Source organism: Schistocerca cancellata, chromosome 2 (genome assembly GCF_023864275.1).
Source record: "Schistocerca cancellata isolate TAMUIC-IGC-003103 chromosome 2, iqSchCanc2.1, whole genome shotgun sequence".
NCBI classification, from domain to species: Eukaryota; Metazoa; Arthropoda; class Insecta; order Orthoptera; family Acrididae; genus Schistocerca; species Schistocerca cancellata.
The window spans coordinates 508,086,615-508,102,985 of record NC_064627.1 but is presented as its reverse complement, the minus strand read 5'-3'; the positions used below and the strand labels follow the sequence as shown (position 1 = coordinate 508,102,985).

The 16,371-nt window shown below is 41.6% G+C and overlaps 1 protein-coding gene across 1 annotated transcript in view; it reads right to left on the bottom strand.

The window, feature by feature from the left end:
• Positions 1-5,562: 5,562 nt before the first annotated feature.
• LOC126155883 (uncharacterized) overlaps positions 5,563-16,371 on the bottom strand; it is a 97,716-nt gene continuing 86,907 nt past the window's right edge. Inside the window, exon 6 of the mRNA XM_049916259.1 lies at positions 5,563-6,254. Within this exon, the coding sequence (XP_049772216.1) occupies positions 6,037-6,254 (218 nt within the window). The 3' untranslated portion in view covers positions 5,563-6,036. The remainder of the gene's footprint in view (positions 6,255-16,371) is intronic.

Sequence of the window (16,371 nt, the reverse complement as noted above, 5' to 3'; positions counted from 1 at the left end):
TCTCTTTTCATAGTAACATATTTTGTCTCATACATTAGCTGTTACGCGAATAATAATAATAATAAAACAAAACAAATAGAAAAGAGATGAAGCGAAAGAACCAGTATATGTTCCAAAAGCCTACTGCAACACAGTATATGTTCCAAAACCCTACTGCAAATGGACATTAGTGATATGGCCCTGTAATTTAGTGGATTACTCCTATTTCCCTTTTTGGGTTTGGTGTGGCCTGAGCAATTTTCCAGTCTTTAGGTAAGAAACTTTCTGTGAGTGAGCAGTTGTATATAATTGCTAAATATGATGCTATTGTATCAGCATACTCTGAAACAAACCTGACTGGTATACAATCTAGATTGGAGGCCTTGCATTTATTAAGTGATTTAAGGTGCTTTGCTACACCGAGGATATCTATTTCTATGTTTCTCATCTTAGCAGTTGTTATTTATTGGAATTCAGGAATATTTACTTTGTCTTCTTTGGTGAAGGAGTTTTGGAAAACTTTGTTTAATAACTCTGCTTTAGTGGCACTGTCATAAGTGACTTCACCATTGTTATCATGCAGTGAAGATAATAATTTTGTCTTGTCACTGGTGTGCTTTATGTATGACCAGAAACTCTTTGGGTTTTCTGCCAGATTCTGAGACAGAGTTTCATTCTGGAAATTATTAGAAGCATCTCGCATTGAAGTACGCACTATATTTTGAACTTCTGCAAAACTTTGTCAATCTTGTGGATTTTTCATTCTTTTAAATTTGGCTTGCTTTTTTTCATTGCTTCTGCAACAGTGATCTAGCCCGTTTTGTGTATTATGGGGGATCAGTACCATCACTTATTAATTTATGTGGTATATATATCTCAATTGCCATTGATACTATCTCTTTGAAATCATTCCACACCTTTTCTACGCTTACGTTATCAGATTGGAAGGAGTGGGGACTGTCTCTTAAAACGGTGTTAAGAGCATTATCAGCTTTTTTAAATAGATGTACTTTGTGTTTCTTTTTGACAGTTATGGGTGTTACAGTACTCAGCCTAGCAGCAACTGCCTTGTGGTCGCTAATCCCTGTTTGTTGCTAAGAGGTGAAGTATGCTTTCGCAACCATTTATGCTTTGAGTGGGCTCATGAATTAATTGTTCAAAATAATTTTCTGAGAATTGCATTCAGTACAATTTCAGATGAAGTTTTATGCCTGCTGCCAGCTTTAAATGTATAATTTTTCCAGCATATCGAGGGTAGATTGAAGTCACCACCAACTATAATTATATGAGTGAGGTACCTATTTGAAATGAGACTCAAATTCTCTTTGAACTGTTCAGCAACTATATCTTCTGAGTCGGGGGGGGGGGGGGGGGTCAGTAAAACGATCCAATTAATAGTTTAGTCCGATTGTCAAGTATAATGTCTACCCATACTATTTTGCAGGAACTATCTGCTTCAATTTCACTACAAGGTAAACTACTTCTGACAGCAATAAATACTCCACCACCAACTGTGTTTAATCTATCCTTTCTGAACACTGTTAGGTCATTTGAAAAAATTTCCTCTGAACTTATTTCTGACTGTAGCCAGCTTTCAATAGCTATAACTATTTGAGCTTCAATGCTTTCTATTAGGGCTTGGAGCTCTGGTTCTTTCCCATCACAGCTATGACAATTTACAACCACAATACTGATCGTTTCTACAACTGCCTTACCTGTTTTACCTGCCTCCTTTTAGATGGACACCCTTTCTGTGGTTTCCTGAGACCCTTTAACCTAAACAACTGCCCAGTCCCTTCCACACAGCCGCCACTACCCATGTAGCTGCTTCCTGTGTGTAGTGGGCTCCTGACCTATTAAGCGGAACCTGGAAACCCACCATCCGATGGCGCAAGTCAAGGACTCTGCAACCTACACAGTCACAGAATTGCCTGAGCCTCTGATTCAGACCCTCCACTCAGCTCTGCACCAAAGGACCACAGTGGGTTCTGTCGACGATGCTACAAACGGTGAACTTCATCTTATTCTTGCAAGCAAGACTGGCATTCTTGACCATTTCTGCTAGCAGCCCAAAACCAGAGAGAATTTCCTCCGATACAAAGTGACACATGTCATTGATACCAACATGGGTCACCACCTGCAGCTGGCTGCACCCCGTACTCTTCATGGCATCTGGAAGCACGCTTTCCACATCCAGAATGACTCCCCCCGGCATGCATGTGGAATGCACACTGGCTTCCTTACCCTCCTTGGCAGCCATGTTTCTAAGGGGCCCCATTATGTGCCTAACATTGGGGCTCCCAACTACCAGCAAACCCACCCTCCATGAATGCCCAGACCTTGCAGGCCAAGAAGCTTCCTCTGGAACAGGGTGGACAAGTGCATCTGGCTTAGGGACTTCTTCAGCTACAGATAATGCCCAAAACCTATTCATCAAATGAACTGGGGAGGCCCTATGATCAACCTCTCGGAAAGTCTTTCACTGCCTACCAGGCTTTGGAATGATCTCCCACTTGACCATGGGTGAGGGGTCAACCTCAGTGCAGGCAGTACCCAGGGCAGGCACAGCACTGGACCGATCGGGGGACATGTGGGACATGCTCTATGTCCCTTGCATTCCCATGTCCGACCCCCCACAGTGATGCCCCTTGGCAGCAGCCTCAAGCTGTGTGACGGAAGCCAACACTGCCTGGAGCTGTAAGCGAAGAGTTAGCAACTCAGCTCACATCTGTACACAGCAATCACACTTCCTATCCATTAATGAAGTCGCTCCTGTTTGAAGCTTGTAAAAATATGTAATAAACGAATGGTATATTCGCCTTTTTAGATGCAGGAACTCGCGGTACTCTCTCACTGATGGTCTAACCAACACTGAGCTGTTCTAACCAAAACAAACAAAAGCCTGTATGATATGAGAGTCGATACAAGGGTCAATAACAGGGGCAGTACTTTACGTTACACTTTTATTAAAATAAAAGGTTGTGCCTAGTAAGCTCTCAAACATGCAGGAAATTACAAAAATAAACTAGTAACTACACAGATAACTGTAACTTATTTAGGTAGTGCTTCCAAAAATGGATGGCTACAGCAGTCCTGAGTTTGATACTGAATTTAGGGGCTCAGAAAGCAAAGAAAAATTAGACATTATTTCAATAGATTGAAAATGACGATAGTTTGTCACACAAGTGAAAGGTGTTCACCAGTGTTTCAAGATAAATATGTCCACTGTGCTCCACCCAGTTCCACCAAGATTTCTATGTACAGGAAACCATTGTGAAATAAATGGTTCAACTTCTTACATACAAAGAAACTAAAATATTACTAAGTTTCAGGATATTTTAGTCAAGGCTCAGTATGCAACAACACATGGGATTTTATTAATGGTGAATTTCAAAAATTTGTAGCTCAATAGTTTGAACTTTAAAGTCTGACTTTATTTGTTTACATATAATATTATTCATTACAGGGAATTTTTCGTTAATAAAAAAATACTATTTCTGGGAACATAATTTGTAAGAAAATTAATATGTTAAGGGGTTAAAACCATTACAAAATATTTGTAATTTAAAAGACAGACAGCGTCCACATCTAGGGCGTTGCTGTAGGCTTGTCTGTGTCGTGGGTTACTTCCTCATGTGATCATTGTTTTGCTGTTGTGCAATGAACCAAACAATCATCTGCTGACCGCTACCGCAAACAGGGGGCTATGCAGGGGAGCCCCTTCACCAATGTCAGGTGCAGCATACATATTAAGCTATCCTACGGCACACTCACTCTCATCTATTGCCTTGGAAATCAATATGCAACAATCATCACTTTAAGTTATCATACATGTTAAAAATAGAGATTACAATAGAATTTGCTTTGTTCATTCAGTATTAGATAAGGATCTTGCTCTTTGTGAGCATAAATTTGAAGTTCCTCCAAGACAAGGAATTTTCCTTTTGAGCCTTATGTAGAATGTCCAAATTTTTCTCAGTGTTCGCGACTGAGTGCTTTAAGGTTGTGTATGTCCCACAAATGCTGTTTTGGTCTGACAGTATGTGTGCTATATGAATCTAGTTTCGAAGTTCCTTCTCATTTGTCCTTTGTACTGTCTACTGCAGTCACTGCTTTTGCACACACCTGAATTCTGAAACTACTTCTGGCTGTTACAGATTTTATGGCACAGTTTGATTTTCAACATCTTATCTGCATGAAAACCATTTCGAATATTTGATTTACAAATATTTTATAATGACTTTTATAATGTCTTTTAACTTGGACAAACCACAGATTTTAATTGTAGTTAATTACCTTCAAAAACAGTAATCTCACCAAACAAACACAAATTATTATTACTTTAGTATGGATGTTACGTTTTATTCAAATGTGACAAATGTACAACATGCCACCTGTCAGCAGTGGCCTTATGGGCTGTATTAAAACTGTGGATTCTACCACACCCCTATATTGATTATTAAGTGATGTAGCATGTGAATTTTCTAGTACTTGGACAGATTACTCTTGTAACCAATACATTCAGATTCAATCTTGTGCATTTGATGTTGGATGTAGACGTAATCTGGTAACATTTTGTATTTTGTAGAGTACATACATCTATAGAACATTTGCCCTCCACAAATCACTGTTAAGGGCAAGGCAGAGGTTATGCCACATTGTATCAGTTATTAGGGTTTCTTCCATTCCACTTATGTATGGAGTGCAGGAAGAATGATTGTTTAAATGCTGCCATGCATACTGTAATTAATCTAATCTGAGATTGTAGTATATTCCTAGAATCATCATTTAAAGCTGGTTCTTGAAACTTTGTAAGGACACATTCTTGGGATAGTTTACATTTAGCTTGAAGAGTTTGCCAATTCAGTTTCTTCAGCATCCTTGTAACACACTTTCCATGGGCCAACAAACCTGTGTCCATTTGTGCAGCCCTTCTCAGTATATGTTCAATATCCCCCGTAAGTCCTATTTCATATGGGTTCTATACACTTGAGCAATATTCAAGGATGGGATGTATGATGATTGGTAAGCAATCTCCTTTGTAGACTGATTGCATTTCCCCTGTATTCTAACAGTAAACTGAAGTATGTCACGATGACTGAGCCTATGTGACTGTTAGTATTTGTATTTGTTAATTAGTTATTTCACTGCTGTCTACAAATCTAAGGATGGTTCATGTTGAAATGAAAAAAAAAATTAATGTAATCAAGACAAATAATAAATCTTTTTGAATACCAGTGAGTGTGGGACATTACACCAATTTTAACACCAATTTCTGTGTAAACTTTATGTTCTATATTTTATCTGGCATGTTCCATAACCACGAAGATCTCCTCCCTTTGAGGCTATGAAACAAACAACATATGCAATCTAACAGAGGATTGGTGGCTAACTTAATGTATGTGCAATTCCAATTCTTTCAACTATATACTACCAAGAACTGAGAAACAGGGTCCTTCATTTTTATATGTGTATGAAACAACAAATACTCATAGTTATTAATAGACTGCTTTATTACATACAATTTTGATCAAGTACAAAGGCTTTTCATTGTTTTTCCTTTCAATGGATAACAAACTCAGTAAACACAAAATTGTTTTTGCCTCTATTTATAATGATGACAGTAAAGGCAGTAATTATTCCAGTGACGATGTATTGACTTACTTCGACCTGCTGAACTGTCCTCTCTGATCTCTTTCCCATTTCTTATGTTACAAGTTACTTTTGTATTCCTGTTCCAATGTTTCAGTCACTTGCTTCAAGTTATGTAGCTGTCTCATTTTTGTTTTCCTGCTACCCATTCTGTTTCTGTCATCAGGTCTACCAGCAAACCTCAATAGTCCATTCTCTTTCTCTGATAAACCTTTTGGTTTTGAAATATATCAAGATTATTTGGACTTCTTTTCCAAGGTTGATCTGCCCATTACGTCTTACATTAAATTATAATTACCATCACTTCATATGCTTTGCAGTTTGTACCCTGATCAGATTCTTTCAAAACAGGTTCATCTTACAAGTCTTCAAGTTTCTTCTAGCCATACTTCCTCACTGTCTGTTTCATGAGACAGTGATAAAATTTCCATTTCCATTAAATGAAGACAACTTTTCAATTGAACTCATGTTAGTACTCGAAACTAAAGGCCAGTAGAGATTATAGTTTGTATCATCGGCAAATTCTGGTGAGCTATTTGAGATTGGCCCATGCAGTTCTTCATGGGTGTAGTAATGGGCCACATAATAACGTCGATAAAGTACAACAGCAATGACCATTAGTGCTACAAAAAACAAAACAAAAAATAAATGTTCTGTTATGCACTCTTAAAGTATTTCTCAACAGAGTTGACAAAAATGTAAAATGATAAGAGAGTACAGATTCATTTTTCATAGCATTTACAATTTAGTTCTGAATGTAATGTATTTCTGTGAGTTCTTATTATAAGAGAAAATGATTTATGATATCTTTAAAATATTTTCACATCTTCCCTTATGAAGAGAAAGCAAATACATGCAAAAATGTGCAACCTACTGAAGAGAAAGATAGTTTACATTTATCTTTTACAAAATACAGCTCCTTTCCACCATTTTCATGAAAGCTAAATTTAAAAAAATGTATATTAACAAGAGAAAGGAAATAAAATGCTTGTTAGAGATAAAAACTAAAAGTAATTTAATTTTCTTTAACCCATAGATGTTTCAGCACTTGATGTGTGATCTTCATTTATCTTTCTTATTATTCTTACTGAATAGTTTTTGTGAAATCATAGCATCTTTTCAATGTTCATATGACTTTGGTTTAAGGGTGTTTCTATACAAAAAGTTTAGTATCTGCCAGTGATTCTCCGCCCAGCCCAAGTATTGATATTGAAGACAGGTCAGAGATACTTGACGTTCATACTGCTGCAACAGTTTGCTGCAACAAGGGGCACAGCCACTTCCGGAAGCATGTCATGTGGTTGCTTCCACAGATATGGGACTGCCTATAAATGCAATGGTTCATATTTGCCAGTTAGTCTCTCAACAGCCTTTAAACCCGTTAGTTATGCACTACTAAACAGTAGAGTTCTGACCCTGACTATATTACATTTGTGATATGGGTTCCTTACTCGACCATTGTATATGCTTACAACAGCTTTTCTATACTCTGCTCTTGTGTTTGGTTAGCCATTCATTTTGTGAACTCCATCATCATTGACCTTAGGAACTGTGTGTTTATTCCACAATCAGTGTGAGGACCATAAAATGTGTTCCACCCACGCAGAGCAGGTTAGAAAAGTGGCAAACAGGACTTTCTCACCATGCAACTATTCCAGTGAAGCAAAGACCCTGAATTTCTACAATTGTGGCAGCAGCAGTTGTAGCTGCAACAGCAAGAGCAAGAAAAACAGGGAGAATTCCACCAGCAACAGCAGAAATTGCTGTTACAACTGCTAAAAAACCAATAGCAGTTGTCAAATGCAATTTACTCATCTCTTCCTCCACCATTCAGTTGCTTCAACTAAACACACAACAGTTGGGAGGTCTATTTACATTATTTTGTTCTTCACTGAAAGGTAATTCAATAACTGACACTGAACATGAATGTGCACTCTTGCTGTCTTCTAATAATAAACTGTAGGAAGGGCTACAGAAACTAAGCCCACACTAGAACCCCTGTAGTTTGAGATTTTCTTATGTTTGTGTTTTGCTGACTGACTATTACTGCCAACAGACCCCCCTCATTGCAGCTAGGCTCAAGTTTAATCAATGCATTGAGCAATGTAAGCAATCCTACACAACATGGGCTGCTGACTTATAAGTGATGCAAGGGTGATTTTTCCTGTTAATAGTGTGGTGCATTGTATGTAGAATTGTTAATCCATGATGTTATTATACATCTTGCAACTGACAGACATTATTATGAAGACTTTAGAGTCATCTGATCCAATCCTGACCAATATTCTAACAATTGCCAAACCCCACCAATTACAGTGTCTGCAAGTTATATTCCAAGATTCTTCTAGTGTCAACTTTCTTAGTGGTAGTAGTGGCTATTGTGTTCTATGATCAACTGGTGACATCAGTCAATGTCAGTATCTGACTTACTCAGCAGCTGTTTGCCCAGTATCCCAGAGACAGGGGATTCAGTTGTTAGTGCAGTAGGTAGTGAACTACTGCTCTTGTCATTGATAGGCACCCAAAACAGAAGCTCATTGTTCACTCCCAGATTTTCCCAAAGCGAGCAGAGGCTCAAGCACCAGTTTCCTCCCCATCATTGTTGAAGGGTCCCTGGAAAGTTCATTCCATCAAATTAAGTTCAGATTGGAGCCCATGACATCAATGGCATCAGTGCCCTTTCTGTAACATCATCTGTTTTGCATGCCACAAACCAAGATACCCTGCATGTTTCTGCAGTTGTTGGCATGCAACAACTACAATAATGGCTGTCAGTGCACTGCACCCTATCTTTACAATGATCATAGTAGCAGTAGACAGGATGCATAAGATCATATTGCAGCTGGAAATTAATAGAGCAACAGCAAAGCTCCGGCTGGACACAGGCATGACTGTGTCCCTGATTGATGCAGACATGTACCAGCACACTGACTTTCCACATCTGTGGCACTCTCAACGCTGAGTGTGATGCACAATGGCCAGTTAATCCTATTGTGGGAGCAGATTGTGGCTGAAGATAAGTACAAAAAATGTAGCTTGGCAACTAACCAGCTGGTAGTCAACTCTTGAATGACAATTAACATTTTTGGGTTAGATGCTTTTGTGCTTTTTGGTTTCCAGAATCAAGTCATAGTGATTCTCACTTCATTGGGATACCATTCAAAGCACTTTATACATTATATGCATAATACAAGCAACTGTGTGAACCTACATTAGGTTGTGCAACAGGTTTCCAAGTTTTACAGAACGCGTCCAGTGCCTTTTGCTATGTGCTATCAAGTTAACGTGGAACAGGATAGATTGCAAAATATGAGAGTCATATCCCCAGTGTCATCTAGCCAGTGGGCAATGCCAATGGTTGGAGATAAGAAGCCAAATGTCTCACTACAATTCGTGATCATTTTCAGTCTACCATTAATGCTCAAGATTCTGCCGCCATATCTAAGTGGTCAGCATAGATGGCTGCCATTTGAAGGACCCAAGTTTGATTCCCAGGGATATTTTCTGGGTGGTATGGGGTGCACGCAGCTTCACAATGACAACTGAGGAGCTACCTGACCAAGCAGTAGTTGTTTCACAGCCTGAAAAGTCTGTAAAATAACTCGGAGTGCTGTGTGCTGACCACATGATCCCCCCTACTGCATCCGCATGATGCAGAAAGGTGGAGGATGACACAAAAGCGAGTCAACATCCCTTGGCTTCACTGGCTGGACAAGGAACTCATTATATCAATGCTCAAACAAATGTTGATCTGTATCCAGTTCCTAAGTCGGAGACATTGTAGCCAAAATAGGCTGGGGGGGGGGGGGGGGGGGGCATTATTTTCTAAAGGTAGATCTCACTGTCACTTTTTTCTGGTTACCTGTAGATAATCAGACAAGACAGTTTTTAGTGAGTGACACATAATTCAGCACGCATCATTAGAAAAGGTTGCCATTTTGGGTTTCATGCACTCTCATGGTATTTCAGAAATACCTTGAACAACTCAACCAAGGTATCCCCAACTGTAATTATTTAGATGACTGATAACTATGGGGACACCCTGGAGAAGTACCTGCACGTCCTACAGAAGCTGTCCAAGTGGCGTCTGGCCTATTGAGCTGTGTCAAGTATCTGGGACATATATTACGTAAAGAAGTGCTCACACCTACACAGGATCATATGGATGCAGTCACTAACTTACCAGCTCCTGAGAACCACAAGGAACTACAGTTGTTCCTTGGCAAAGTAAATTATTACACAAAATTTATTTTCAACGCAGCCCAGATTTCATATCTGATTAATCAATTGCGTAACAAAAGTGTATGGTCTGAGGCATGCCAAATGACTTTCTCCCCACTTAAAAAATGCCTTAGGATGGTCCCTTGCTTACAAATGTTCCATGCTGGCAAATGTTTAACATTTGTCAGTGTTGTATCAGTTGTGGGACTGGTGCTGCGCTATCACACAAATATACCAACAGTACTGAACAGCCCATTGTATTTACATCTAAAACATTAAATGGAACACAGAGAAAATATTCGCAAATTGAGAAAGAGGTGTCAGTTATTATATAGGGAGTCATGAAATTTAAAGTGAATCTTCATGGTATTAAGGTTCACGTAATCTCCAATCACAAGCCCCTAATTCCGCTGTTCAGACCCCATTTGAAACTTCTCAATAAGATAGTGCACCAGCTACAATGCCAAGTGGTGTTCCTAAGTAACTATACATATGACATCCATTATTGGTCCACCATGCAGCACGCAACCACTGATTCATTTTCCCACTTGCTGTGCAGCTCAGATGCAGAGTCTGGCAGGTACAAAATAAGGAGTTTCACCATAAAAATAAATCAACAATACACTTATGATGAATTTCTTATTATGCCACATGAGGTGGCAAATAAAAGGGGGAATGCCCCACTATTCTGCAGGGTGTTGTCTGCTGTATGGTGGGGTTGGCCTGAGCAACTGCCAATTAGGAATGGTGCACCTATTTTTCATGACAGCAGAGGCTTAATGTCACTTAGCGCGTCATTTCCTGAGCTATGGAAGTTTCAGGTGGTAGTTCCCCCCACACTCCGCCCCTGCATACTGAAGTTCCTATACCCTGCACATTGGAGAACGTGCAGAATGAAGGCAATAGCTTGGGCATCATGTGTATTGGCTTGGCACTGACGCCACCACAGAACACACCATCCAGAAATGCCAGGCCTCCTCCCAAAATCACCCAGCCCCTGCACATCATTTCAACCTTGGTCATGCCCTGACCACCCTCAGCAAAGAGTGCATGTCAATTTTGCTGGACCATTCCAGGAAGCAATGTAGCTGCTACTTGTTGATGCCCTTTCTAACTTACCACATGTTACCACTACTGCAACAAATACTATCTGTGCCCTGTCCATAATATTTGCAAAAGAGGGTGCACCTTCACCCTTAATTCTGACAAATGCCCTCAGCTCATAGTATATGCAAAACTGGACTTCTGTAAAACAATGACATTGAGCAACTAACGACTGCCCCTTCCAACCTGTGTCCAATTTGGAAGCTACAAGAATAGTCAGGAGCTCCACACAAAGATGCACAAGATGATGATGACAACCAGTCCAGGAAAGCACTCACCAGCTTCCTTGGCACATTCTGGTCCACATCCATAAATGGATGCAGTCTGGTCATAGTTTTACATGGACTCAGACCCACACCTTCAACCTGCTGTGCCTAACTCAGCAAGCCCACTACCTATGGTCCCACATTTGAACTCACTTTTGGCTCGGACCCCTGGTGAACTCAAGGTATTTTTGTTGGCAACAGGTGGTAACAAACATTTGAGATTGTTGGAAACTGGAAGCACTTACTCATGCATCAAAATCAGCTCTGGCTGCATTGAGGCATACCATACCCCCACCCCTTCCACACAGCTGCCTGCTGGGCATGACCTACATAATAATGCCAGGGGCAAGCATGTGCCACAGCCTGCCACCTGCTGCTACAGCCTCCACTAATACATTAGTCATCAATAGGGGGTAGACAATGACCAAAAATGGGAACAGACTGAAGTGGCCCCACTTCCAGATTCCACTAGTTTCACAGGTAGCCCTGGCTTTGACTGGTTAGGTGATGTTTGTGACTGGACTGGAATAAGTGGTAGTGGGAGGATGTATGGGACAGGTCTTGCATCTTGGTCTATTACAGGGGTATGGGCCATCAGGCCATTTTCATAAAACTAAATCAGTCATTTTAAGGAATTAATTTTCCCCAGAACACATGTACCACTGAATGATTGTTTACATGGAGGACCATCAAATGGAAGGGGCAGAGTAATTTATATGTTTTCCACATGCTTCATGTAGAAAATGCTCAAAATGGTGAATTTCTTTAGCAGTTCCTCACCATTACATTTGAATGTAAGGTCAAGCCTCATGGTAGCATAGACATACCCAGTTTTCCCTTGTTCTAAGAATTTGCAGCCAAGCAAGTGTTCCAGCCAGAGAGGCAAAGAGGCCCCTCTGTGGTGAGGCTGCACCAATGGTTTGTTCCCTCCGCCTGTTACGCTGACTGTTGGGACCTACTTGTGAACTGCAGACACATACTACAGTGTGACGCCTGAGTTTACAAATGGGACCAAGAGCCACATTCCATCCCTTCAGTTGCTGATCTTGGTTGCCCTCATTCCACAGACAGTGTTGTGGAAAGTACTGTCATTTTGTTACTGAAGTATTATCTCTCATCCCTTTGTAAATTAGTATGATTCACCTTCAGAAGCTTGCAGAAGTCATGTTGTTGCTAGCGAACAATTATGCTGTTTGTACAGTGAGCACCCAGTACTGTGATCTCACAAACTGTAATGATGTAAGTTTTGTTATCTGACCCCAGTGCCTGTTTTCATTACACAGATCTCACATCTAGCATCTTATCATTCTCTCATTCAACCATTCCTCACTCTCTAGGGAATGGACATAATCTCATTTAACTTCAATGTGTTTTGATGTACTTTCTTTTTTTAATTCCTTCTCCTACAGGAAGATGGCTTCAGCCAAGTCACTCAGATTTGTGAGTGCTTGTATAAAATTTGTCACTTTTGTGTCTTTTACTGTAATATCTACCCCTACTTTAATAATATTTATTGTCTATCACCACCCTCCACAACTCCCTCCCACCACCACACAGAATCCTGAACCTAAACACACACGCAACACAGTCATAAACCTTTCCTCCAGAAGCCTTAGCCCCACAGAAATATCAGTCCTTTCCAAAGCCCTCACCTTTTGCCCTTCTTCAAAATTTAATCATGCAGGACTTTTAAAGACCTTCTCTTCTTTTCCTGGTCCCTACAGTGGAAAAACATTTTCGCCACCAACTCTACCAATCAGACTCAACCAAAGACAAATACTGAACCTTGCCTAACTCAGTTCACTACTTCATCGAATCGTGAACCACACCCACTGCCCCCAAACCATGCCCTGTTAAATTTCCAGAATTTCTTAACCTCACACCTTGCCTCACCATCATTCCCCAAATCCCACAACATACAGACTAACCTTATATCCACAGAAAGAACCACAGTCCACCATCTAAAAACTGATAGCGACTTCACTCTCCAACCCGTGGACAAATGCTCCACCACTGTTGTTGTGAACCACAAGGATTACCTGGTGGAAGGACTCTGCCAGCTGTCAGATACTTCAACCTACATACCTGCCACACTGACACCATCCCAGTAATCCAGCAGGATCTCCAGTCACTACTTAAATCCTTAGGCCAATCCCAGAACCCCTCCCCTGGAGTCACCTCTACCAATCCCTGCACTCCTACCTTCTACATGCTTCCTAAAGTCCGTAAACCTAACCACTCAGGACGCCACATTGTGACTGGTTACTGTGCCCCCACTGAGAGAATCTCTGCTCTGGTAGACCAACACCTTCAATCTATTGCCCGGAACCTACCCTCCTATATAAAAGATACCAACCATTTCCTCCACTAGCTCTGTCTCTTTACCACATGGTGTCCTGCTCGTCACTTCTGATGCCACCTCCCTGTACAATAACATTCCTAAAGCATGTGGCCTTACTGCTATTGAACACTACCTTTCCCAACGCCTGATGGATCCCAAACCAACTACCTACTTCGTGGTCGCCATGACCAACTATATCCTCACCCACAATTACTTCTCCTTTGAAGGTATTACCTACAAACAAATCCAGGATACAACTATGGGCACCCACATGCCACCATTCTATGACAAACCTACTCATGGGCCATCTAGAGGAATCCTTCCTAAAAACCCAGAATCCTAAACCCCTCACCTGGTTCAGATTCATTGATGACATCTTTGCTATCTGGTTCGAAGGTGAGGGCACCCTATCCACATTCCTCCAGAACCTCAAGAACTGCCCCATTTGCTTCACCTGGTCATACTCAACCCAACAAGCCATCTTCCTAGATGTTGACCTTCACCTCAAAGTTGGATACATCAGTACCTCCACCCATATCAAACCTACTAACCACCAGCAATACCACCACTTCGACAGCTGTCGCCCATTCCGTACCAAGAAGTCCATTCTGTACAGTCTGGCCACCTATGGTCACCGCATCTGCAGTGTCTGTGATGAGTAGTCACTCTCAAAATATACCGAGGGTCTCACTGAAGCCTTCACTGTCTGTAATTATTCTCCCAACCTTGTACAAAATAATATCTCCCGTGCCTTATCTTTCCAGTCTCCAACCACCTCCCAAAGTCTCACTGTCCGGCCACAGAGGAGTATTACCCTCGTAAATCAGTACCACCCAGGACTGGACAACTGAATTACATTCTCCACCAGGGTTTTGATTATCTCTCGTCATGCCCTGAAATGAGAAATGTCTTGCCCACTATCCTTCCCATCCCTCCCACAGTGGCATTCCGCTGTCCACTGAACCTACACAACAAACCCATCCATGCTTACACAACTCCTGCTCCCAATCCCTCACCACATGGCTCATACCCCCGTAATAGACCTAAATGCAAGACCTGTCCCATACATACTCCCACCATCACCTACTCCAGTCCGGCCACAAACATCACCTATCCAATCAAAGGCAGGGCTACCTGTGAAACCAGTCATGTGGTCTACAAGCTAAGCTGCAAGCAATGTGCTGCATTCTATATAGGCACGACAACCAACAAGCTGTCTCTCCACATGAATGGCTGCCAACAAACTGTGGCCAAGAAACAAGTGGACCACCCTGTTGCTGAACACACTGCCAAACATGATATCCTTCATTTCAATGACTGCCTCACAGCTTGTGCCATATGTATCCTTCCCACCAAGACCAGCTTTTTTGAATTGTGCTGGTAGGAACTTTCCCTGCAATACATCCTATGTTCCCGTAACCCTCCCGGCCTCAACCTTTGTTAGTCGCTGTCCTCACCCATCCGTCCCCTTCCCTGCTCCCATTCTAGCACTACACAACTGACATTCCACCACCACACCCAGTATTTTTATTTATTTCTCTCTATTTCTCTCCTTTTCCACTACTTCCCCTCCCCCCTTCCCCACCTCTACCCTGCCCTCCAACTAACCTGCAACACTTCACTGTCCACCATCCCCACCATACTATCTCTCCCCCTCCCTGCTCCAGCTTCCTCCTTACCCCCACCCAGTTGCTGCTACCATCATGCTCTGGTCCTACCATCATGCTGTGGTCTGCTGCTCGCAGTGTGGCTTCAATTATCTGAGACTGCAATCGTGTGTGTGAGTTGCATTTGCATGAGTTTGTGTGTGGGCATATGTGTGTCTATTGTTGATGAAGGCCATTGGCCGAAAACTTTAAGTGTGAAAGTCTTTTTGTTGTGCCCATCTGTGACTCAGCATCTCCGCTATATGGTGAGTACCAACTTTCCTTCTCAGAATCTTGTTATTGGCTATTGTGTTTTATAAGTTTTCCTCTATCTCTTTGTCATTAAATGAAGCTATCAACTGGGTGATGAAACAGCTGCAGAGAGAAGAAGGCCAACGCCTTTATGGTCCAGGGATCACAAATCAGCAGGTGAATGTAACTTCCCATCTGACAGGGAAAGGCGTTTTGCAGAAGAACATCATACCACATCAGTCACCCAGTTCAGACAACAGACCAACATTTACAAGTACCACCATCTGGCCCAGCTGATCACCTCCAGGAACAACTGCAGGAGCCTTTGTTGGGGATTCTGGCACTTCTCTCCCCTGTTCCTCAACAAAGTTAGCATAGGTTGGGCCATTCCTGGTCCTAGATGCCAATTAAAGGGGGAAGGGTTTAGTATCCAACAGTGATTCAGATTCCTCATGCAGCCCTATTATCATTATGGAAGACAAGTCAGAGATACTAGGGCTCCTTAGTCCAGCCCTAGCTTTCTCCCATGAGTGGTGCAATTGCTACCACAAAATGTCACGTGAAGCCGTCCACTGACATGAGACAGCCTACAAATACTGTAGCCCATATTTGCCACTAGCAGACTGGACTTTGATTCGGGAGGACAACAATTCAATCCCGCATCTGGTCATCCTGATTTAGGTTTTCCATGATTTCCCTAAATCACTCCAGGCAAATAATGGGGTGGTTCCTTTGAAAGGGCATGGCCAATTTCCTTCCCCATCCTTCCCTAATCCGATGAGACCAATGACCTTGCTGTTTGGTCTCGTCCTCCAAACAACCCTTCCCCCCCCCCATATTTACCAATCAGTCTCTCACTAATCTTTGAAGGCTTTAGTTACTCACCATTGAATAGTAGAGTTCTGACTTT